The sequence below is a fragment of the Coffea arabica genome, chromosome 1e (assembly GCF_036785885.1).
Source record: "Coffea arabica cultivar ET-39 chromosome 1e, Coffea Arabica ET-39 HiFi, whole genome shotgun sequence".
In the NCBI taxonomy this organism is placed as follows: Eukaryota; Viridiplantae; Streptophyta; class Magnoliopsida; order Gentianales; family Rubiaceae; genus Coffea; species Coffea arabica.
In genome coordinates this window covers 55192056-55216123 of record NC_092311.1, presented here as the reverse complement: position 1 = coordinate 55216123, position 24068 = coordinate 55192056, and the positions used below count along the sequence as shown (strand labels likewise).

Sequence of the window (24068 nt, the reverse complement as noted above, 5' to 3'; positions counted from 1 at the left end):
GTAATCCGAATGATGAACACTTTTATCTGTCTTTGAAAACTTACTCGAATTATGAAACAACGATTTGTTGTTTAGAAAAATAGTGGAATTATATGGTATGAAACTAGCTTCTTTTTTTTTGAATTTGAATTTGAATTAAAAAAAAAAAAAAGTTGAAGCATCTCACAACATTCCAATTTGTGGTTATTGGCTAGCTCTTGGCCAACGAGTCCAAACTAACACAAATGTGTCCGTCATACGCTATTGAAGCAGCGACCATTTGGTGACACCCACCAGGGGAGGGGGCATGAAAGATGCCGTTGACCAAAAAATGGCCGTCCTGCAACTTGGAACACCAATTCTCTTTAATTTGTTTATGGTACTTTATTTAATAGTACACATCATCGAGTGACAAAAATTTGTGCATTCATTCAGTTGAGATTTCCTGTAGTCATCCAACAAACTAATTAACGTGGATATATATATATATATATATATATATATATATATATATGTCTAGTAGCAAAAATTGATTAGATGCTAGTGGTAATATTAAATCAAGGACTATGTCATAATAAAAACTTGGTCGTGGCAGCAACCACTCTATGTCTATGTTACTTTTCATCATGCGTAGTGAGTAATATGTTTGACAACATTTATTTATCTTTAACGGCTACTACGCAAGTGCACATCGCCCTCTCAGCCTCTCTTTTGAAGCAGCCTAATTTTGCCCCGTAATCCTTCTCCTGAATAGCATACACAGTATGGGAGGTTGGAATTCGGAGACGACGTTTTTGGAAAAAGCTGTATTAAGGCCAATAAAGCAGCAAAGCGTCGTCAAGGGCTGCGGCGGCAGCTGGAGGGAGCCTTTTCGAATTCTCACAACCCTCCTGCTAAGCCTCCTCCTCCCGCTGTCGTTCCTCCTCCTGGCAAGGCTTTCTACGGCTCGTCATATTTCTGCTGCTGCTGCTGCTACATCACTGCCCTCAACTGATTGTCGTGATGATGATCATCTCCTCTGCTTTCTCTTCCTCTTCCACTACTTTGTTAATACTTCGACCATTGTCTGCGCATTGGTCTGTCTCATCACCGTGGCTGCGTTCGTCCACTGCTTGACAGCTGGTCCGCCGGCGTCCTTAAATGTCACGAGTAGTAACAGGCGCTGCCAGTCCCTTGTTTCTGTTGAGCCTGATGCCTTTCGCCGCCTCCGCTTATACGCTGCATGGATTATTCTTTGCACGTTACAGATATGCGTGGGGTTGGGCATCGAAGGGAGCATATCCACAGATGCCGGCTGCAGTTTGATGATGAGGAACTTCCATAGTAGTCCGACTCCAGGGTGGCAGGAGAGAATTAGCAGCTTGTTAAGCAGAGTGATATTCATCGTGGGGTTGCATGAGACGACGCATTTTTGGTCAAAGAGCGTAGTGAAGCCGGTGGTGGACGATACTGTTATGGGTTGCGTCGTGAAGGAGGAGAGATGGATGGAGAGGGTGGGGATGGCGATGAGCTTTGGTGGGTTGTGGTGGTGGAAATTGAGGGATGAGGTTGATGCGCTGGCGGCGGCGGTGTGGGAGCTGATCATGAAGAAGGAGCTTCAGCCCACGTTGCTGGTGGTGCAGGAGCAGGGGGCTGGCGGACTTGGGGTGGCTGACTTGGTTGGTTGGTGGTTGTATTATTTAACTGTCGCCATCGGAAGCATCAGACTAATAAAGGGTGGCATTTGGCTTGGAATGATTCTGCTCTTCAAATTCAGAAGCGGATATCTTCGTCGTCGTCGTCGGGATTCTGTCTCGGACACACCAACTGATCATGACTACCAAGTCTAATAATGAATTTTATTTATTTTTTTTGGTCGAAAACTACTGGACATAATATACATATGATTGACCACTTCTCGTGATTTGAATTTTCCCATCTTCTTAATCATTTGTTTATTTTGATTTTTTCTTAGTACTCCAATTGTAGCTGTTGTGACTTGTTGTAAGATAAGAATCAACAAATTATTAAATACTCTTTTTTTAAAAATTCTTTTCTTCCCGGAAAGAAAATTCCCTGCTTACTTTCCCTTCTTGTCCCTTACCGGTGGCAAGAATATAGGTACATTACTTAAAAGTAAAACCTTGTGCGCTGTATCCGGTTGATTAATGAAAGTTTGCAAAATTTGAGCTTTTGTTTGCGATGACAATTGCCATATCTTAAAGTCCATCCACACCTTAATCTGCTTCTAACGTTACCCAAATCAACATTAGTCGACTAATTACTATAACATTTCTGGTTCCATCTTTCCTTTTATTCTTTTTTTTTTTTTTTTTTTTGCTTTTTGAATTTTAAACCCTTTCTTGAACCAACATAGAGAGAGAACAACACTAACGGGTCATGGGTGTAGACTTCTTGTTCTCCTAATCACGGCGAAGGTAAAAACAAAACATTTACTGTTAGCTAACTGATCTAGCGGCAACATATATACTATTGAGTTTCCTTGTGTTGCATGCTGCAAACAAGCAATTGAATCAGTTTTCTATTCTTTTATTTGTGGAACAAATCACCTTGCAATCAATAATGCCGCGGGATGTAATCCAATCAATAATGTATATCTCCATTGAGTCGCAGGCTTCAAGAACAATACATCTACTTTGGTATATACATTATACAGCTAGCCCTTCCTGGAGGATGAATCTTTCTTCTTCTTCTTCTTTTTTATTGTTGTTGTTGTTGTTGTTGGGGAGGGGACTTGATCCGCAAAAACTTCTGCCTATATGATTAACCTTGCATCTCTAGATTTTTCTACGAGAGTTTTGCTATCCTTTCCGTGAATTCAAACACAGAGACCGTAAATGCAAGGGAGCTGCCCCTATCAAAATAGTTGCAAAAGCCTCCACACCCCACCCCACCCCCCCCCCCCCCCCCAAAAAAACAACAAACCAAAAAAAAGTAAAAGAAAAAAAATGAGAGAGAAAAATTACAAGTAACTTGAATCACCATCGAATCATACGGGTGCATTATACTCCTAATAGTACTATAACTTATTCTGTGGGATGATGACCCACCAAGGCTACGGGGCTCCGATGAGTACGCACCCAATTAAGTGGCGACTTTGATGGGAGGCATCCTTTCCTTTAGTATTTTCCTTTTTTGTTTTTTCATCTGTATACTCCAGAATTTTAAATTTGATCCCCTTTCCTGTCCAATTTTGCCCGGTCCAATTTTGAAAAAGAAGTTTAATTAGTACGGATATATCAAAGAAAAAATGAGAAGATTTTCTAAAAAGAAATTTGACTCAATCAATTAGGTGACAACTTTGATAAGAGGGGGAAGATGCACGTTTAAGAACTCTTTCAAGCAACTACTCTGGAGGTAATTGGTTTAACTTTGCGGGTTGTGCTGTGGGTATTTCTGTGAAAGAACCATCGTCCATCAAGACGTCCAAGGAGTGGACCCAACAAAAACATCTGACCATAAAAAATGCAAAGGCAGTACCTTGACCACAACTCTTTTATGGAACCGTGTGATTTGGCCCTATGCTAGTGCCTGATTAGGGGCTGGACTTTGCTAAGCCTAGTTTTGTCCGCAAATGTGAAAGATCACATAACCTAGACCAAATACAACAACGCCCAAACTCTTCTCAAATGTCACCCTTTCCTTAAAAAAGAAAAACAAAATCAACACGTTTGTTAATAACCTTTTTAATAATTTTTTAAAATTTCATAAACATTAATGCAACATAAAAAGTAATAGAGACAACTATCACCCAAAAAAATTATTCCAGATAATCTATTATCCAAACGGACCCATGAATTTTGTTCACGTCTGGGACGAACCAGATCTTAGTTTTTACCATTTCGAGTAGGTTGTGTTTTTCCAGCAATGAGGTAAACTTCTCCTTAGTGTTGATCAACACTTTTGTGTTATCATGTAAAGAAGATTGTGCTTTTTTTTTCCCTTACTTATGCCCAAACAGTGCTTATCCAAACTCATTTACGTTACTGTCACAAAATTATCCATAATACTTTACTATTTTTAAACAAATTAGATATACAAGCAAAAAATATATATATATCAAAATGTAAACAATTGCATGTACGTCCTTACCTTAAATGGCATTACAAAGGGATAAGAGCTGTGTGTACATTAGCTCGGACCATTGTTAATGAGGCTTAATATTTTGGGTCAAGCTCATAGGAAGCTCAGCATTATATATATATATATATATATACTATCAAGTATCAAGTTGAATTCACTTTAACCTTGCTCTAGTGAAAGAAAGTCCAAAGATAATTTTATGTTATAACTGAATACAAAAGTCCAAAACTAAATTCACGTTTTTATCTTACCTTCTATTACAATTTTTATGTTATAATTTTGTTACGTTGTCCATTTGATTGATATTTATTTCAAATAATAACTAAAATATCAATCTAAGTTTTAAAATCTCTCTCCTAATACTTGTCACTTGAAAAATTTGTATGACAAAATATAACATGAGAAAGTGCAACAAAAGATGTCAACTAGCATTCGTAATTGAAGAAGAAATCATCAATGAATTTTCTTTTCTTGCTTTCCCCCTCAATTCTTGTGCTTGGGTAGCCTCAAAATGTGACATGGAATCATCTATATCTATATGTATTGCAGAGTGGATTTTTAGGAGAGAACCTTTTCAATGGTTTTCAAATTTCTCATTCTTTTTTCTAGATTTTTGTATTTATTTTAATACATAAAAAGTAGTGGGTTATAACCAACCCTATTACCAGTCAAATTTAAAATTTAAAATTTTCTCACTATCTACTTCATAAACCGTTTATAGTTTGTTATTTATACTTTAAATCCTTTTTACTCCTTAATTAAAGACAAATACTCATTCGTATGCTATTTTAATATAATTTTATATTTTTATAATTAAAAAATATTTATTACTAAACTAATCCTATAACCACCCCTGCAAATGAATTTTGCAAATTACAATCACGTTTCAAAAAAATCACAAATGTATAACTAAATGTAAAGTTGAGGGGGTAAAGTGCAACTAAATATAAAGTTAAGGGGTTTACTATATTTAATCCTAAAAAAAATCGCAAGAACGGAATAATTATTTTTCCCCCCCTTTAAGATGGCCATACATCCATGTGTAGTGACCAACAGATTTTCCCTTTCTTAATGAACGTAAAATGGCCAATTTATTTATTTTTTAAAAATGAATAGGACTGTTTTAGATCCAAAAAAAAAAAAAGAAACAAACCCAAGTTCTTCCATTGTTATGATTTTTTTGTACCATTATTCTAAGAAATTTGCTAAATTGAGTTCTATAGGGCAAAGAATGAGATGTGTAACCAATCCTTTTTTTTTATTTGCGTGACCAATTTATTGTTGACAAAAGTTTAAATGTTTTAAAAAATATACAAAAATTAGGGGAGATAATATTAGGAGTTTATAGTAAATTTATCACACTTCTAGTGTGATTTTCGTCTGTCCAATATCATGAAAAAATAGAATAAACCATTATCAATTATTACACGCTAAGTAGAATTCGAAAGCATACAACATGCTCAAGAAACTTCAGAACCAATTAGGACTAGATTTTGACCCCAAAAAAAATTAGAACTATATGCCACTGGCACATTGCCGTAACTTGCTATGCCAATTTGAACTATTAAGCGTTTTTTTTTCAAGGAATTAGGATACTATAAAGTTTATTTAGGCAAACTTTACCTCATCGGTAATTTGAGTATACTATCAAATTATTGTGTATACTACAAATCTTATAATCATGTTTACATTTTCCCTACGTTTTCCACTCCAATTAAGAGTCATCCAATTTAAGAAATGTTTATCTCTTAATTAATCCTATAACCGCTCTTAAAAATCCTATAATCATGTTCACGTTTTTCCTATATATTTCCTATTTTTCCACTCCAATTAAGAGTTCTCCAATTCATAGTTCTCCAACTTAAGAATTCCATTACAATTACAAGCTCTCCAAAATATAGCATCTTCATTCAACTTTCTTGCGTGCTCACTCCAATTAAGAGAATTTTTTTTTGCGTTTTTTTAAGAAATTATTATCTCCTTCAACTTTTTTATGATATCCATCTTAACCCTTAACATAATTTTACTATAGAACATGCATGCCTATAAGCATTTCAATGACAGTTAAATTTCAAACTCACAAGATTACAAAGGAGAAACCATTTGTTTAGAAAATGAAACGTACACAACAACGATTCCACACAGCAGTTCAAAAAGTTTCAACAATTTTGCGTTGACGAAAGAGAAATCTCATATTAAATTCAAATGACAAAATCTCAACTACACCAATTAAAACGTTGTTTGCATCAAATTAAAAATCTTGGTACTGTTTATTCTGTAAACATTTGCATTTTCATTATTTTTTAAAATATTATTCCCAATAATGTAATATTTTCGATTGATTATTGTTGTTATTATCTTTCGTCTTTAAACATAAGTGAAATGTTAGGTAATAGGTCATCGTTTTAAACTCATTTTTTCATGATTCAATAACAACTTATTACCTAATAGTAAGCATAAAAATTTATTTTATAGTCAGACCAATAGATGTTCATCACTGTTTTTATGTCATCTTTTTTCCTATGACACAAATATTGGTATTTGACTCTGGATGAAACCAAGTTCCCTCCAGATACAAAAATAATGAAATTTAATATGAGAAATTTCTTACGATAGAAAATTTTCATTTTCAGATTGTTTGTGACTTAGTTTGGATTCTTGGATTTTGATAACTATGTATAGTATTTGATATTATCATGATGACAGTTTCTGTACCTTTAGGGCAAAAGAGTTAACGTTTCTTATCACAAAAAGATTGTCATTATCTGATTTTTTATCACTTTGGTCTGCATTGTAATGACGTGGCGGACACTGTTGTTAGATAATTAATTTAATATATTTTTAATTTCAACATATTTTCTGTATTGTATATAACATTTTATTTGTCAAACAGGCACAATGTTAACATACAAATCAGAAATTTCAGTGATAACAAGCATCTTAATCTACAAGACAGACATGCACAATTCGTATTTGGTTGTGATGCTTCTTATCTCAAAAAATTATAAAGGAATGTAGAATTTCTTGATATATATTTATTTTTTATAATGCTATTTATAAATTATGTAAAAAAAACACTAATTTTGAATTTCGTACGTACTTAATTCTCAAAAAAATGGTGATAAATTGTTCAATCAACGAATCAATTCATACAAAAATCGTGTATTTTCATTTGTAGTATGCACTCCACAAAATTCAACAGAATTATTAAATCACTAATTTTCGCTTTCGTACTGAAAGTTGATTGGCGTGAAGAGTGTTCGTACTTTCATGTAAGATTTTCAAATCGAATGCATAATATTTGTAAGTATTTCATTTTAACAACATTCAATTACATTTATTTTTATTCATATATCATTCATTTTTAATATAAATTTCTATTATTTTTCAGAATTTATCTTCTGAAAAAAGGCAGTTCTTGAATGATATACACATGTTATCATATTTCAAACTATTATTAGACAGATATTATATTTTAATTGTATTGATACAATTTTTTTACCTTTTGTTATTCACCATTTTATTTTCATTTTTTTCAATAATGTCAGCACCGTGCATAACACGAGTACCCACACTAGTTGGAATAGTAAACAAGAGTACCATCCCACACAAAAATTCTCCCTCTCTTTTGGGGTAAATCCAGCACATCAATTCTTGTTGCATTGTCTATCTCGTCTATGTCACACGAGTACAGCTGTAATCTATATGTTTACACTCTTTTTCATTTATTTAATTGCGTTATCTACATTTAAAAACAAGAAGAATTTAATTGTTTTACAAATATTTCTTTTACAATCTTTTTAATAACATTTTTATTTTAAGCACGTCTCATTTTTTGTAAGTAAATCAAATATTTTGTTGCAATATCTTTTTTTCCCTCGTTTTGTGTTTTTTTCTCCTAAAAGCTCTTCAAAAAGTTGAATCTAAACTGTCTCTCCAAAAGCTTTTCAAGTGTAGATATATACGCATTATGTTACTGTAAATTTGAAATTCTCTCCTTACTCAAGGGAAATGGATCATATCATCCATCTGAGTAGGGGTGCAAATGAATCGAATCAAAATAAGTTTTGGTTTAATTAAATCGAATCTCAATTTAATTTTATGAAACTTGAATTTGAATTTGAGTTCAATGAACTTTCAATGTAAAACTCAAATTCGAAGTTAAATTTTTTTTAAAAATAAATAAAATAATAAAATTTTTTTAATAAATAATAAAATATTAGATATATATATAATTCTATTATTAAAATAAAAATATATATAATCGAACCATTTCACAAACAACAAATAAAATATCTTTGAATTCGAATATAAATTCGAATTCGACTTGATCAGTTGAAACTCAACGTTGATCGACTCAAACTGACGGTGAGCGGTTCGTTTGCAGCTGTACATGACTACATCTGAGTATGGCCAGAGCAAGGGATGGGGACCCACCCAGGAGGCCCTTGAAATCGAGACCGTCGATCTCAAGAAATTGTCACTCCTAAGGAGTTGAACCTGAAGCCACCTGTACCCGTTCTACGCAAGTATTAGTACATAGCGGACCAGAAGTAGCGTAGACCGCGAAGCAGTGGATATTCCCGCGGCGAAAAAATCAGCGTTAATTGTCACGTCACGGCGTACTAAAAGCGCAGCGACCACTGAGCAGCACTCCCTTGTTCTCACATCACAGCAGTTAATGATGATGTACTTTAGCTTCCTCCTCCACCACCACCGCCGCCGCCGCCGCCGCTGCGACCACCACGGCCACTGAATACACTTGTAAAACACCATCCCTCTCTGGCCAGGTTAAGGAAATTTGGCTTTTTCGACGGCTCAAATTCATACCACAACCATCCTCCACAACTACTCATGGTCTCCAAGTCAACAGATTCTGCTTCTAATAAATCCAAAGTAAACACCACCTCTTTCCTTTCCTCTCCTTGTTAAGTTTTTTTTTTTGCCCCTTAAATTCCATGAATTTTTTCGACTCATAAACACGGCTACAAAAAGTCGGTTACCTGAGATTTTGTTTAACTAAACCAGGAAAACAAGCGAATTCATGATAATGTTTCTTGTGCTTTCCTGAAGTATGATCAGTAAACATTTGATTATGGTGTTGAAAACCTTTTGTCCATTTCTTTGGCTTTGGAATTCGCTAATTTATCCAAAAAAAAAAGAAAAAGAAAAGAAGAGCAGGGAAGGGAGATGTTCAATCTGGTCTTGATTTTTTGTGTTTGAGCGGGTAGGTAATTTCTTTAGCTGTTAGTACATGCTATCGGAGAGAGAGGGGGAAGGTTGCGCAGGCAGGCGATCACACTAGTGTTTGTTTAAATGGACATCTGATTTCAGGGCAGAGCCCAGAAATTGGGTGCAGACTGCAGAGACAGGGATATGCTAGTGCCACTACACACTACCGCGCACGTTTTGGTTCATTTATATTTGAAAAAAAAAGAGAAGAGATTACTATAATAAAGGGTTCAGTTTGGCGGGTTTTTCAAAGTTAAAATTGAGTTTTGGTTCCATTCACTTAATAGTTTATCCAACGACAGAGAGAGAGAGAGAGAGTGTGTGTGTGTGTGTGAGAGAGGAAAAAGGAAAATATGAATAGTAATAAAAAGAAGTGGGGGAAAAAAAAAGTTCCTCCGTTATAGTAGTACTACTAGTATTTTAAAAAACTTTTAAACATGTACACAAAAAATGCGTAGTGCCTGGTTAACCATATCTCGTGGATCTCCATGCTTTAGTTTTTGTTTGTTTCTTTCCATCTGGAAATTGATTTCTAGCGGAGAAATGATTTGCACGTAGTAATCATGGTCGTTTCGACTGAAACTGATAGACCACGAGCAGCAAGAATTCTATGGTTAAAGCCCATTCAAAATTGTCCTGTGGCAGCCAGATGCATTATCTTTTCTTCGTTTTTGGATATAACCCAACAACATCCAGTGATTTACGCCATTTGCAATTGGTTTGAAATACGATACTGACTCTGTTGTCTTTCTCCCACCCGCAGAAACTCAATGGAGGAGGAGGACAAACAAGTGATATGTTGGGGACCTTATCTATCAGGATAAATCAACTGAAAAAGCAGATTCAAGCTGAAAGTGCTGCTTCAGTTAAAGTAAATCCCATTCAAGTCTTTACCCGCCGCCCCTACTCTCTCTCTGGTTGTTTTTCTTGTAGTACTATTGACACACTAGTTCTGACAAATTTCCCCCACTCACTGCTAAAATTACGTACTATACTATACGTGTAGCGTTCACACATTCTTTCCACTTTCTCATATATGTAGTAGTAGAAGTAAACATTCCCCATTACACAGGACAAAGTCGAGGACAATAAAAAGAATTTGGAAACTCACGTTTCCAAGCTTATTGAATTGGCTTCATCACGGCAAGATGTTTCGATTTCAAACCAACAAGCTCTTGGTGATATGCTTTTAGCTAGAATTGAAAATCCCCTGTGCAAAGTTAATGGACTTGCTCAAGGGTGGGAAAGAGATTCTTTTAATGCTGAAGAAGCTCTATCCTCAACAACTGCAAAGCTTCCTCTTATGGAGAACATACCACCCTATACTACTTGGATTTTCCTGGACAAGTATGCCCTTCTATTGTATTATCCTGTCCTAACTCTCTCTCTCTCTCTCTCACACACACACTTTTAACCTTTTTTAAACTTTTAGGTATTGTACTTTTATGTTTCTTGCCTTTGTTCCGTGCATTCTGCATTGACACTCTGAGGTACACTGTCTAATTGTTATAATAAAGGCACAGTTCTTGGAAAGATGTTGCATTGCATTCTGCTATTAACTCAAGCTAGTTGAGACTTGCTGACAGACAACTCTGTCGCTCTATCTGAAGCACATTGCTATTGCATGCGGCTGCTTGAATTTTGAGACAGAATAGCAATGACATATACCGTATCTTGGGCTGTGAACTGAAGGCATTACACAGGAATTACCAGCTGTAACTATGTAAGCATGTGGTGCTATGACAGGAGGAACATGGATGATGCCTTCCTTTACGATCCTTCAGAGATTCACTTTCTTCCTATGAAACTATCTCCCTCTGCAAGTTTGGGGTTTCAGTAAATCAAATTATCATGTTGCATTTAGCATTTGCTTGAGCATTACCTCTGCCTTTTATGTACTCATTTTATCTTCTGTTCTTCTCTGGAAGGAAGATTTGATTTGCTCTTTTATGTCTCTGACTTTCTTTGCACAGCACAGAAATCAGAGGATGGCTGAAGACCAATCAGTGGTTGGGAGGAGACGAATATACTATGATCCACATGGTAGTGAAGCACTGATATGCAGTGATAGTGAGGAAGAGATGGTAGCACCTGAGGAAGAGAAACATGAGTTTTCTGAGGCTGAGGACCGTATTTTATGGTAAACATGTTGCATTCATTTGTGTTAGAATTAAAAAACAAAAAAGGGCGGTTTTTTTTCTTGCAATTCCTCCAAAGAAAGGTGGTTCCACAGTATAATGACAGACATTCTGGATTTTCTTCTTCTATGAGTTCCTTTTTCGTTTTTATTTCCTTTTGTATTTACCTTTTTTTTGCTTTTGATATTTATTTATTAATTTTTGAGAAGGGGGGAGGGTTGAGGGTTATGCTGTTCAGGGGTGAATTAAACAATTTTCACTCATTTTATACTCTAATTCGGGTTTAGGACACATTATCGATTCTGATGAATATGATAAAAAGCCCCTTGCCTGAAGGGATAGCGAGGCAAAAGTGGGAAGTTGTAGGAGTGGAGGAAGAGAAATATTGGGGGCAGCGGGTATTTATCTTGTTTAGTAGTGTAACACCCGAAACCAGTAAAAGAGAAAAATATCAGTTGGACATTTTGTCTGGAAATGTATCTAACTGCTACTTTTTGGGTGTGCGTAGGGAGAAGGGGAAGTAACCCCGGACCCCGCCGGGGGCTGGGGGGATGATATTATACTTGTTGACTAATCATCTACTTTTTCTTCTGTTGTATTCTGATTCTATTGCTTATTTAGGAGATCTCATTTGAATTAGTTTTTCTGATGATTATAGTGCTTGAGAAGCATATCAGTCCTCTCTCTCTCTCTCTCTGCAACTCTCTAGAAAGAGAACAGTGATGATATCATTTTTTTTGTTTTTGTTTTTGGGTGAGATTGTGTTTGAATGAGTGTTTCTGAATATTACAGTACTTGAGAACCATATCCATCCTCTCTCTCTCTTTCTCTTCCCCTCTTCACTTTCTCTCTGCACACCTCTCTAGAGAGAGAACATTGATGTCATCATTTTCTTTTTTTGAAAATTGTACAACAGGAGTACTCAAGGTTGCAACATTTTTGTTTAATCTTATCATTAAATTTCTTGAACTGCATTCTTTGTTCTGTTTCTTTAAGTTGTGTTCTTTATGTTGTTCATTTCAACGCTTGATTTTTTATTAAAAAAAAATCTTGAATTTAACCAGCTCCAGTAGTGACGTATATGGAAGTAAGCACACACTTAATTGTACATATTATTCTAATTTGTGTAGTAGTAGCAAAAAATTGGATGAATCTGTGGACTTATATTAGGGTATTTACTCCTGCTCTATTTGCTAGCCCACACAAACATGGCTAACTACTAGTACATTATCCATGTCTTCAATCTTGTAGGATGACTTTTACAGAATATGGCTTAGATGAAGAGGTACTCAAGATCTTGATCCAATTTGTTGGAGGCACCACCTCAGAAATCCAGGTAATTCAGTTGGTTTACATGTGGTTAATGGGTTTTCCCTTTGATGCTTTGTGGTTGAAAACACATTTGAGTTGTTTAAAATAATTGTTGTTCTGCAACATGATTTTCACGTTGATTCCTTTGTAAACCTGTTATATGAATGCAGGAGCGCTGTAATATGCTCAATGAAGAAAATCAAGCCAGACTGAATAAAAACCTATTGGGTTCTGAGAAAACTGAATCTGAAGACAGTGCATTTTTGGGAAAACGTCTTAGTGCTGCTTTGGACTCATTTGATAATCTTTTCTGTCGCCGTTGCCTGGTATGTGTGATGGTAAACGATTGGATCAATTGCATGTGATGAGAATTACTGATATATATTCATAATTGTTTATTCAGGTTTTTGATTGCCGTTTGCATGGTTGTTCACAAATTCTAATTAACTCTGTAAGAAACTCTTACTAAACTCTACCTATAAGTTTCTTTACTGTGTAATAGCTAAAAAGCCATTCCCTGACCAGAGCGAAAAGCAGTCTTATTCATCTGACTCTGAAGATGAAAGGAGACCTTGTAGTGAAAACTGCTGCCTTCAGGTATGGCTTTCCTGTCGGCTTTTGATCTTTTATTTTTGCTGAAAATAGATAGGGCTATTTTCTTGAATTTTAGTGAGGAAGGCTAAATAATGCAGGAAACTGACACAGAAAATGCTCAACAGTGAAATATAGATAGGATTTATACTCCAATGTAATTTAACAACCAGAACTAGCGAAGGAATTTTATACATACATACAATATTTAAACATTTTGATCACATATATGCTGGATATGAGGGACTCTGGCCAAACTCACGTTAAAGGAAAACTGTCATGTTATGTGCAGAAATGAGCAACCGAGAGCGAATTTGCTTCCAGTTTTTTCTGATGATTTATTTGCTTTAATTTTATTAATCCTCTTTAAACCATTACTTTTGTCAGCATAATCATCAGTCCTGTCTCTTTCTAACTTAGTCTTTTACGTTTGCCATGAAAATTTCCAATTAATCTCCTGTAGTTAAGAGTTGTTGAAAACCTTCCACAAGGTATGGAAGGTAGTTCCTTCCATGTTTGTGAAAGTAAAACTTCAGCAGAGGATGGCGGTACCCTTCTCGGTCAGCATGCTTCAGAGACAGGTAAAGATTGGAAATGTGTCATTGAATGAGACATACGGAGTTTTTCATTTTATTTCCTCCATTGTCTGGTACTTAAAAAATTTTTTTTTTTTGGCTATCATTATTTTGACCAAGGCTGTATGCTCAAAATAGAGCACAATCATGAAACTCCTGGGAAGCGCAAGGTATTGGAGCCTCTAAACACAGTGGTAGAACTGGCCTCTGACAACCTTCTGGGATCTTCAAGTAAGAAACTGAAGTCAGCAGCTCAGGGTACAGTTAGCATGGCTGTTGATGAGAGTGTGCTTCTGGATCAAAATCTTTCCGTCATAAGCAAGGACCAGGAATTCAGTGGAGCTGATGAAAATCAAACCATCAATGATGCTAGTAAAAACTTTGGTTGTCTTACTAATAATTCTGGAGATAAAGTCGGGCAAGATGAAAGAAGTGAGGTTCATGAAATGTGCATACTTGAGCAGACATCGAATTTGAAGAATATTTCTGACTGGAAACCTCTTGAAAAAGAATTATTCTTCAAGGGAATAGAAATTTTTGGCAGAAACAGGTATGCCAATCCTCATTTGGATTTATTCGTGCTTGGTAACTTTGTCAATATATTGTTTAAATTTGAAACTACTGGCAAAGTTTATTGTTAATCAGCTTCTGCATTTGAATTAACAAGTTTGTCTGCGTGATAATATTTCAGCTTGCCCCAATTAAATGTTTATTACTATTGTACATTATGCTTGTGCTGGGAAAATTTCTGTGTAACTGATTAACGTACATATTCACATGATGTATATGAGAAAAGAGCAGCTTGAAAGAATGCTTCATAAAGTTGTTGAATTTGGAAGTGGATGCATGAGATATCATAAGGTAATTGTTTTGGAAAATGCCCTCAGAATCATGGAATGCTAAATGCACTTACATAAAATAATTATTTCATGCAAGGTAATTGACCATGCCGTTTAAACACAGCCGTAAACATGTGCTTTAATCTGGCACATATGCTTCTTGAGACTGGTGATCTTTAGTTGTGTTTGGTATAACAATGAGTCAGAGAGATAAATACTCATTGACTAAAATAGCACTTGCTTTTCGCAGCTGCCTCATAGCTCGGAACTTACTTCCTGGCCTGAAGACTTGTGTCGAGGTATCCAGTTTCATGAAAGATGCTGGGGCAGCAACATCTCATGGAACTGCAGCTTTCCCAAACACTGTTTCAGCTGATAATGGGAGAGGCGATGTAGATCACATGGTTGTGAGTATATTTTCTCTTTGTTAAACCTCCCTCATCCCCCCTCCCTCCCCACGAAATATAAAATACAAAAAGAAAGAGCAGACACACTTCCATAGCCTGCTGTTAAAGGCATCACATGGCTCTGGTTTCTACATTTAATTGTTTGTGGACATGATCTTTGAGATATTTGGTAGTCAACTAAGATCATTATTAGTCTTTTTAAGTGGAAAAATAAAATCATTTTGTGTTTTGGAAGATAGTTGTTAGTATTGGTTGGGGTTAATAATTAGATGCTTTGTAGCTGTCTAGTCTTCAGAGATAATAATCTTCTAAAAAAACTTCTATGCTCTTCTTACTTGATTCTCATAGACATAAAAGGCGATTGAATTGCTTTGAGTCATCCCCTGTTATTTGAGTCAATGGAGGCATAGAGGGTTAGTGGAGTGCAAAACCAGAAGTTTGCCACCACTGTGTACTTTTCCTGTTGGCTGTCCTTTTTTGTCACATCTTGCTCATTTGGATGACATGCTAGTTTTCACTGGTGGGAAGCTTAGCGCTTTTAAATGCATTTTATGAGAATTTTGTCAATATATGAGGCAGCTTCTGGTAAGATAATTAATGCATCAAATAGTAGTTTTTGATTTTCAGTTCATCTTTGCCTGCCAGGAGAGATATTATGTCACAATTTACGAAGTTTATTCACGAAAAACTAGAATGTGATTTTACTTCATGCATTAGTAGAAACTGAATTGACTGCACACATCACTCATCACTCCTCCAGCAACATTTGATCATCTTAACATTTTTATGATAGGAGGCTGAGATGCCAGCAAGATCACGTTTATTTCGTAAAAGAGGTCGAACAAGGAAGCTTAAATATTCTTGGAAATCTGCTGGCCATCCATCAATCTGGAGAAGAATTGTTGATGATAAAAACCAGTCCTGCAAACAGTATACTCCTTGTGGATGCCAGCCGATATGTGGAAAGCAATGCCCATGTTTACAAAATGGGACTTGTTGTGAAAAATACTGTGGGTTCGTTCCTTTTCTTTTCTTTCTGGCGTGGTTACATGCTTGAGTAAGGAAAGTGCAAGAAGCTGCATCCTGTTCGTATAAAATCCTTAAAGTATGTCTATTGGTATGAAGATGGTGGGATTGGTATGAAGATGGTGGGGTGACAGTGAGTCATCTTTGGACCCCCTATAATAAGCAGGACAATCCTTTAGTTGTTGATATGTCTTGGTCCAGGTTTCTGGTGTGTATTGGCCCCTTAGACCTGCCCTGCTCCTCATTGAACCTGAACGCAAAATTATAATAAGCAATATCAAAAAGATTTGCAGGATTTGTGTGCTAGCTAAGAACCTGGAAATTTGAATTTGATCAAAGATCTAAACCTTGAGGATGGCTAATAATGTTCCTACTTTAGGTGCTCCAAAAGCTGCAAAAACCGATTCAGGGGATGCCACTGTGCAAAAAGTCAATGCCGAAGCCGACAATGCCCATGCTTTGCTGCTGGACGGGAATGTGACCCTGATGTTTGCCGCAATTGCTGGGTTAGGTAATAGCTTGCACTTCCATAAAGACGTAAAATGTACGCGCTACTTTTGTCTGTGTGTGGGCACAAACTTGGTTGTTCCTGTATGAGTCCCTCGAATTTGATTAAAGGACTCTGACTAGTTAAAAATTTGTCTGTTGTTGTATGGATTTCTGATATTATTTCTTTTTGAGCAGCATAAAAATAATTGAGTTGGGGTCAGAAACAGGAAGTTGTGTAGTGAGCTGGATTCATGTTGACAAGAATGAACTTACCTGGATTACAAGAAAAGCTATGCATGGGAGTAAAGAGTGGGGGAAATGAGGAATTTTTTAATAAAATTACTAGTCAAGTGACTTACTTTAGTGCATCTTTCCTTCTTTTGCTTTCAGTTTTCTCTTCCATCATCTTCTTGGCTCTGGAAACAGTTTGAGATTTAAATATTCGTTCTCTATGGAATGCCTCTGAACTAAGAACCACCTTGTCTAGACGTCTCTCTTTATTAAGCGTTTAAAATGACTTGGTGTGCTGTCCGTGCAGTTGTGGTGATGATTCATTGGGTGAGCCACCTAGACAAGGAGATGGTCAATGTGGCAACATGAGGCTTCTCCTAAGGCAGCAGCAAAGGGTGACCAGTTTCATGAGTTTCAATTGTAAACTTATTTTTGTAGAATGGAAGCTGCAAATTTGTTGACATATATGTGATAGAACTTTTTGGTTCCATACAGATTCTCTTAGCAAAATCTGATGTTGCAGGATGGGGAGCATTCCTCAAGGTACCAAATTAATCTTTTTTATCATTACAATAGGATTTATAAGTTTTTTTTTTTAAAGTGAAATGGATATTCCTGTTTTAGAATCCTGTCAACAAGAATGATTACCTGGGAGAATACACTGGTGAACTGATCTCTCATCGAGAAGCTGATAAGCGTGGAAAAATCTATGATCGTGCTAATTCGTCATTCCTTTTCGACTTGAATGATCAGGCAAGACATGAGTTACTTGTTAAGAGGTCAAACGGTTCTGCATTAATAACTAATGACGTGGGCTTAAGATTCTATTGGACTTGTTATTAATACACATCATTTGTAGGAATTGTGAATCTATTCCCATGAACTGTTATTTAGATGTATGGATTCCTATCATTCAAGTAACATCAGTCCTTCAGTTCAGTCTTTCTAAGTTAGGTTTTATTTGTTTTTTCTTCTTCTTGTTATTGTTATGGAGTGTTTTGGAGTAAATATGTTTCAAGTATCCTATCCCAAAAGAGCAAACATCTCAATAAAGATATTTTTGTTCAAGGCAAAATCTCACAGCTGCTTTTTCCATTTGTCTAGTATGTACTAGATGCATATCGCAAGGGAGACAAGCTGAAGTTTGCAAACCACTCTGCAAATCCTAACTGCTATGCAAAGGTATAAGGCTTATTGTTCGTCTATTTGGACCACAACATGTTGATTAAGCTTAAAGGTGTCTACAGGTAATATTGGTTGCAGGTGACCATCGAGTTGGCATCTTTGCTAATCAGCACATTGGAGCTAGCGAGGAGCTATTCTATGATTACCGTTATGGTCCTGATCAAGCACCTATATGGGCTCGCAAACCGGAGGGTTCAAAAGGAGATGATTCACCAGTACCTCAAGGACGAGCAAAGAAACACCAATCCAACTGAGAGACTTGGCTCTTCATGCTGTATGCTTGTCTATAAATATTTCATGTGCTTTTGCGCACAAGGCTATTCAATAGAAAATGACTTGTTTCTCATGATGTAAGTAGTATTGTACAGTTAAAGAGGATTATTTGAGGGATAAGGTCTGGTGATAAAATGGGCGATTTGTGATGAGAGACAGGTGAGTACCAGATCTGATAATGCTTGTTGCATAGGCATAATTTATAGTGTCATAGTCATCTTTAGAACTTTTGGAGAATGTATGAGCTAATGGGCTCGTTTTTTCTCCTTTAGATTTTATCTGATTAATTTGGAATATCATCAAGATGCCTCTTTTCCTCTAGTTGAAAAAAGAAAGGCATTTTTTCTTTTTAGATGTATTATTGTTATTGGACGGGTAAGTTGGAACTTGGAAGTGCCTTGGCTGTTTTAAGCATTTCGTTGCGAAAGGGGACTCTGATGCCATGTTTGGCTGGTGACGCAATGTCGTTTGCATTTTGTTTTCTACCTGAATTCTGGAGTACATGTGAAACGAAGCATCGAAGATGAAGCAAAATAATTCAATCAGTATTTAGGATTGAAAGGACAAAAAATGTTGCATCAAGGTTGGTTGGAGGAACGAGGTATGAACTTCTGAGCGAGACATTTCAAAAGTTCCATCAGTGCAAATGGGCTTTGTTAAAATTGAATGAACCTTTTTGACAAGAAACGCACTATACATTTGTGTTTGAGGTAAAAGCATGCAGCTGCAGCCTTCACTCTCGTTCTTTCAGACGACACACTATTTACTCTGCGTGGCTGTTCGTGACATCAAATAGCAAATGGTAATACAACAACTCGTTCCAAGAGTCTGGGACCCCTGGTAGACACCAGTGGCTGCAATCCTGAATGCCTGAAAAGCTGCCCTTCTCTGATGGTCTTCCGAATACAGATGGATGGCCATCTATCCGATAGCTAGACAACCCACTAATATTCAGAAAGGTCACAGGGGTTTTCATCCGCCTTATGACCTCCTCTACGAGGCCATTTATCGCAGGGCTCGTGCCGAAAGTGGCGTTGGTAGGTTCAGAAGCTTCTTTGCAGTGGCCACCAGCATTCCATTGACCTCCACTGCTCGATTAAGCAACACATTTAGAGAAACTGATACGAGTTGTAAGATGAAGAAAGGACATATTTTGCGGGCAACATGCCGGGAAACGAACCTGAAATGCGAAGGCGCTGAACTTCTAAAGAAAACTCGCGTCTTGCGTGGATTGACAAATTTATCGACCCAAGATGCCCAAGTCGCCAGAGCTCTTCTCAAGGCTACTGAAACTTCAAGACGAGGGTGAATTTGGTCACCTTCCTGGTAGTAGTTGACCCTATATATGACAAGGAATGAATTGGTTATAGACGGTGGACAACAGACAGACCTTAGAGATTGCAGTGACAGATTTGGTTTCAGTACAATGCAGTAATCTCTCACGGACTGAAATGATGATGATGGTTTGGGAAGCAGTGGAAGCTGCGCCTTACCCTGCTTTCGTCTTATGGTGGCTCCACCAATGGGCAGTGTTGAAGACCAGAATATCAGCACCTCTCCACTTTGAAGAGCCTTTGTCAATTGTGTCGATACGCAAGGTCTGCACCCGTTTCTTGCCGATTCTTGCCTTGCTCTCGTGAACTAAAAAATGGGTCACGTAGAATTCAACTGTACACTTGTATTCCTGCAAGAAGGAAGACTCAGGAAAACATTATGGACCATTTTGGATAGCGTAGCTACTCGCCGCAGGGCAAGCAAACGAAGAAGGGAGAAACAGTCTCGTTTGAAGTTACCGCGAACTTGAAACGGTAATCTCCCTTGGATTTCGTGATTTTTCGCCCTCTGGTCTCGTAAACCTTCTTCGGATCCTTGATAGCTCCCATTAACAAACATAGCATGGATTCCCACTGATTTCTGTTCAAAGAATCGCCAACAAAAACCAGCCTCTTTCCTCTAATCAATTCCAGCATCTTGCTTGCATTAAACCTAGTAGCATATACTACTAGTTAGCAGTAGCAGTCATCATGAGTAACCACAAGCTACTATTTTTTTCTTTCTTTCTTCTAAAATCTCTCTCTCTCTCTCTCCACACACACACACACACATATATACATATATATATGGTATTTGACGAAGTAAAAGCTTTTCTAGGTGAGCAAGCATCTTTGTCTTTTTTTTTTTTTTTTTAATATCTCTCTTTCTCTCTCCGACAAAATGAAGGCTGGCCTTTGGCCTTTACCTGGGAATGTTGCAAGCTTGAGGCTGCCACCTCCATTTCATGTAATCTCTATCCAACCTTCCGTTAGTCTCACAATTAAAGCCTTCGTCAATGAAGGGACAAGTAGTATTTCGATACAAGGGATAACTTTGGTCAAATACCCACATCCCATTGGTAACATCACATGTTAGCTCACTCCCACTACTTCTACTCACTCTGCTGTTTTCGTGCATTGGATTTATCCCGCTCAAAAGTTTTACCTCGTGATTATCAGGAACATGCCCGCTGTTGTTGTATAATTTGGCCCTCAAATCTTGACTGGGCAACGCTGACGTCGGATGCAGGGGACTCCCAGATGTATTTCCTGGTTTTCTAGGCACAATATTCTTGTTGGGAGCAAGTGCTGAGAATTTTGTATCCGAGGCGGTAGTAGTACTAGTAGTATTGGATCTATGGATGCCGTTGAAACTAGTAGTACCTACTTGTATTTGGATTTCATTAGCTGCTGCTGTTGCTGTACTCGGATCACTTGCATCGTCGGAAGCCGAAGTGTCCACGTTTCCACCTGTCGGGAAGAAATTGATGCTTTTTGCTGAAAGATCTCCCTGGTAAACATGAGGATCTAGAGTTTTCGAGACCACAGGAACTGGTAGGAAGCGACCGGAACTCTGCAGAGGAGTCTGGTTGAAGGGGAGATGAAGAGGAGGGGTCTGTTGGCGTTGAAATGGAGGGGTAGCTTTGAGAACCCAAATGGAAAAGACGGCGAGAAAGGTTAAAGAGGAAGAGATTGTGAGAGGAAACACCAGAAATCTAGCGGCCTTCATCGAAAGACCTCTCTGCTTCTCCACTGTAGTGGGTACTAATCATTGCAAGTTTAATTAGGAAATACAAGTAGTAGAATATATACTGTACTACACGTTAAATGGTTTGGATTACAGCACTGCAGAGAATCAGTAGTCAAACTAGAGATTTGGTACCGTTAATAGGGAAAGAAGGACATTGCGGTGTGCGGTTGCTCTTTCAATACACTACTACTACTTGTCGCTGCAGAAGAGAAAAGAAGCTCTAAGCATTGAAATATTAATGCGATGGGATAGAAAACTCAAACTGATAAAAGTGCAAGAGAGAGCAAAGCAGATCGTGGTGCTGGGGGGAGCGGTTAAAGCAGGCAAGCGGAGCAGAGGCAGGCAAAACTCAGACGCGGGTATCGACGATTTACCGTCTAAAAATATTCTATTGTGAGTCTATATGTATAACAATTACGTGTTTGTCATAAAATTTTACAAATAATTCACGTAGAATTATAAGTATGATTTGTTTGGATAGGAGTTTATTTGGATGATTTATTTGAGATAATTACTGTAGCACTTTTTATGATATGATGTATGTGAGATAAAAAGGTGATTGGAATTTATGAAACAAATTATTTTATCTAAAATCATACCAATCCAAACAAACCATAATTACTTTATTTCAAATTGTCGTTATTGACGATCGTTCGTGTCCCAAATCCGTCACAACTCAAGATTCACAGGTATTTCAAAAAAATAAACGGGAAAATCGCCAATTTAGTCCCTAAACTTTTTTTTTCCGTCAATTTAGTCCCTATATATTATTTCTAGCCAATTGGATCCCTAAACCTATATATCGGTTCCAATCAAGGATCTTTGCAGCGGCGCCACCGTATAATTTCCATTAGGTTCATAATCGTGCAATACAAAAGGGGCATTTTAGGGAATTCCATTCTGGCGCCTTTTCCAATTAAAAAGTAAACGAAACAAGTCTGCGATAAATACACACCCAAAAATCCAAAATGAAAACAAAAAATGTCTTGGACAAAATCCAGGGCTTGAGTCGATGATCTGCTAAATAAAATCAAAGCAAATCGTGTTAAATAAGGAATCGGAGGGCATAAGAAAGCAAATGACTCGACTGAGCAACAATTTTTTAGGGTAAACAACAAAAAAGCCCCCTGTGGTTAAGCAATCATACATAAAAGCCCCCTGTGGTTTCATATCATACCAGTCGATACCCCGTGGTTTGAATTAACCTGAAAAGTGGACGGAAATCGGCAAAACAGACGGAGCTGAGTGAATAGACGAAAATACCCTTTTGAAGAACGCAGCTTGCATGTAAATTTTTTTTTTTTTTAAGTAATTTGTTAAATAGCCTGCCTGAAACCCGCTTGCGGGTTTCCTGAGTGAATAGACGAAAATACCCTTTTGAAGAACGCAGCTTGCATGTAAATTTTTTTTTTTTTTTAAGTAATTTGTTAAATAGCCTGCCTGAAACCCGCTTGCGGGTTTCCCCCTTATGTAAAATGACTAAAAGCTGCGTTTCTGTTCTATTTATATCAAACACATACTCTCAAACCCTCACCTGAAGGGTGAGGATGAGAGGGGAGGTTTGCTGGGCATCCTAGGGCCCTCCGATGGGCATGTGCAACTCAACGCAGCTTGCATGTAAAAAAAAATTTTTTTTTTTAAGTAATTTGTTAAATAGCCTGAAACCCGCTTGCGGGTTTCCCTCTTTTTTTTTTTTTTAAAAAATAAATTCTATGCTAAAATGACTTAAAACAAAAATAAAAGACTAAAAGTAAATAAAAACTAGCATGAAAAATAAAAATAACAGTAAATAAAAATACACTAAAAATTTGGTGTCTACAGTAGTTAATGAATAATCTGGAAACAGATTGAATGAAGACTCAGAAGAAACGGAAGCTGGTCTCTTATTATTAAAGAGTGAAGGCTAAAATAGGCATATCAGGTGAAAGTTTGTGGTGGAAATCTGTTTTTCGCATATGCACGCGCCTTTGCAGTTCGTTTAAGACACACGCCGAATATTTGACGATTTCCGTCCACTTTTCAGGTTAATTCAAACCACGGGGTATCGACTGGTATGATATGAAACCACAAGGGATTTTTATGTATGATTGCCTAACCACAGGGGGCTTTTTTGTTGTTTACCCAATTTTTTAATGGCCATCACTTCTGCAATTCTTCCACTTCAGTCAACATTGTCAGCATAACATTGAACTTGTCACAGAAACTTACATGAGCAATCCAGATGCAAAACAGAGTAATAACAAATCCAGAAGCAAAACAGAGTCAAACATAGATGAAAACTCAATTGTATTTACTTCATTTTAAAGTACAGATGAACCATACAATTCCATACATTCTTCAAAACTACTGCAACATCTTCAATTCCAGCAAACATTGTTTCTTCCTTTCCTTGCCTCCAAGTACAAAAACAAGTAAAACGCCAAAACAGATACAAATTATAAACAATATTTTCACTTTTGCCTTCAACTTGTTCATTTCAATCAATAATGCTGCGTTTTCTCTCTCAACACTTCTCAGGTCCCTTAAAAGTGCACCCATTATATTTTTCATCTTTTGGGGTATGGGTGGATCATACCACAAAAAAAATCTGCAAGCACCACGTTTCTGCATTTACCACCATTTCATAGTTAAAAGACAAGAAATATT

The 24068-nt window shown here is 36.9% G+C and overlaps 3 protein-coding genes across 5 annotated transcripts; 2 read left to right on the top strand and 1 right to left on the bottom strand.

Annotated features, from left to right (window-relative positions):
* The first annotated feature begins 604 nt into the window (after positions 1-604).
* On the top strand, positions 605-1882 carry LOC113690114 (uncharacterized). Its single transcript, XM_027207940.2, has one exon. It carries the CDS (start codon positions 744-746, stop codon positions 1806-1808), a length of 1065 nt encoding a protein of 354 aa, XP_027063741.1. The 5' UTR covers positions 605-743; the 3' UTR covers positions 1809-1882.
* Positions 1883-8433: 6551 nt separating this feature from the next.
* Positions 8434-18711, top strand: LOC113718737 (histone-lysine N-methyltransferase EZA1-like). 3 transcript variants are annotated; one of them, XM_027243647.2, is made up of 18 exons: positions 8434-8958; positions 10058-10165; positions 10367-10641; positions 11273-11434; positions 12684-12768; positions 12914-13069; positions 13147-13194; positions 13269-13340; positions 13798-13915; positions 14030-14459; positions 14999-15155; positions 15949-16169; positions 16561-16692; positions 17209-17296; positions 17397-17444; positions 17526-17654; positions 18006-18083; positions 18165-18711. In XM_027243647.2, exons 1-18 carry the CDS (start codon positions 8917-8919, stop codon positions 18438-18440), a joined length of 2625 nt encoding a protein of 874 aa, XP_027099448.1. In that variant the 5' UTR covers positions 8434-8916; the 3' UTR covers positions 18441-18711. The 3 variants fall into 3 exon arrangements, with proteins under 3 accessions (XP_027099448.1, XP_027099465.1, XP_027099473.1); XM_027243664.2 differs by having other exon boundaries at positions 8437-8958; positions 18149-18711; XM_027243672.2 differs by lacking the exons at positions 8434-8958; positions 10058-10165 and having other exon boundaries at positions 10502-10641; positions 11268-11434.
* A 271-nt stretch (positions 18712-18982) lies between these two features.
* On the bottom strand, positions 18983-21790 carry LOC113718762 (protein trichome birefringence-like 6). Its single transcript, XM_027243682.2, has 5 exons — positions 20599-21790; positions 20153-20345; positions 19853-20043; positions 19540-19698; positions 18983-19447 (listed from the first exon to the last, which is right to left on the bottom strand). The coding sequence occupies exons 1-5, from the start codon at positions 21399-21401 to the stop codon at positions 19123-19125; spliced, it is 1671 nt and encodes a 556-aa protein (XP_027099483.1). The 5' UTR covers positions 21402-21790; the 3' UTR covers positions 18983-19122.
* Between the last annotated feature and the right edge of the window lie 2278 nt (positions 21791-24068).

What these genes read in the sequence shown, in the direction of transcription:
- LOC113690114 (XM_027207940.2), top strand. Translation starts at nt 744, where the DNA reads ATGGGAGGTTGGAATTCGGAGACGACGTTTTTGGAAAAAGCTGTATTA.
- LOC113718737 (XM_027243647.2), top strand. Translation starts at nt 8,917, where the DNA reads ATGGTCTCCAAGTCAACAGATTCTGCTTCTAATAAATCCAAA. An exon ending in CTGCTTCTAATAAATCCAAA is followed by an intron (nt 8,959 to 10,057) that starts GTAAACACCACC and finishes TCCCACCCGCAG; the next exon opens with AAACTCAATGGAGGAGGAGG. An exon ending in TCAGCATGCTTCAGAGACAG is followed by an intron (nt 13,916 to 14,029) that starts GTAAAGATTGGA and finishes ATTTTGACCAAG; the next exon opens with GCTGTATGCTCAAAATAGAG.
- LOC113718762 (XM_027243682.2), bottom strand. Translation starts at nt 21,401, where the DNA reads ATGAAGGCCGCTAGATTTCTGGTGTTTCCTCTCACAATCTCTTCCTCT. An exon ending in CAAGCTTGCAACATTCCCAG is followed by an intron (nt 20,346 to 20,598) that starts GTAAAGGCCAAA and finishes ATATGCTACTAG; the next exon opens with GTTTAATGCAAGCAAGATGC. An exon ending in TCAGCGCCTTCGCATTTCAG is followed by an intron (nt 19,448 to 19,539) that starts GTTCGTTTCCCG and finishes TTAATCGAGCAG; the next exon opens with TGGAGGTCAATGGAATGCTG.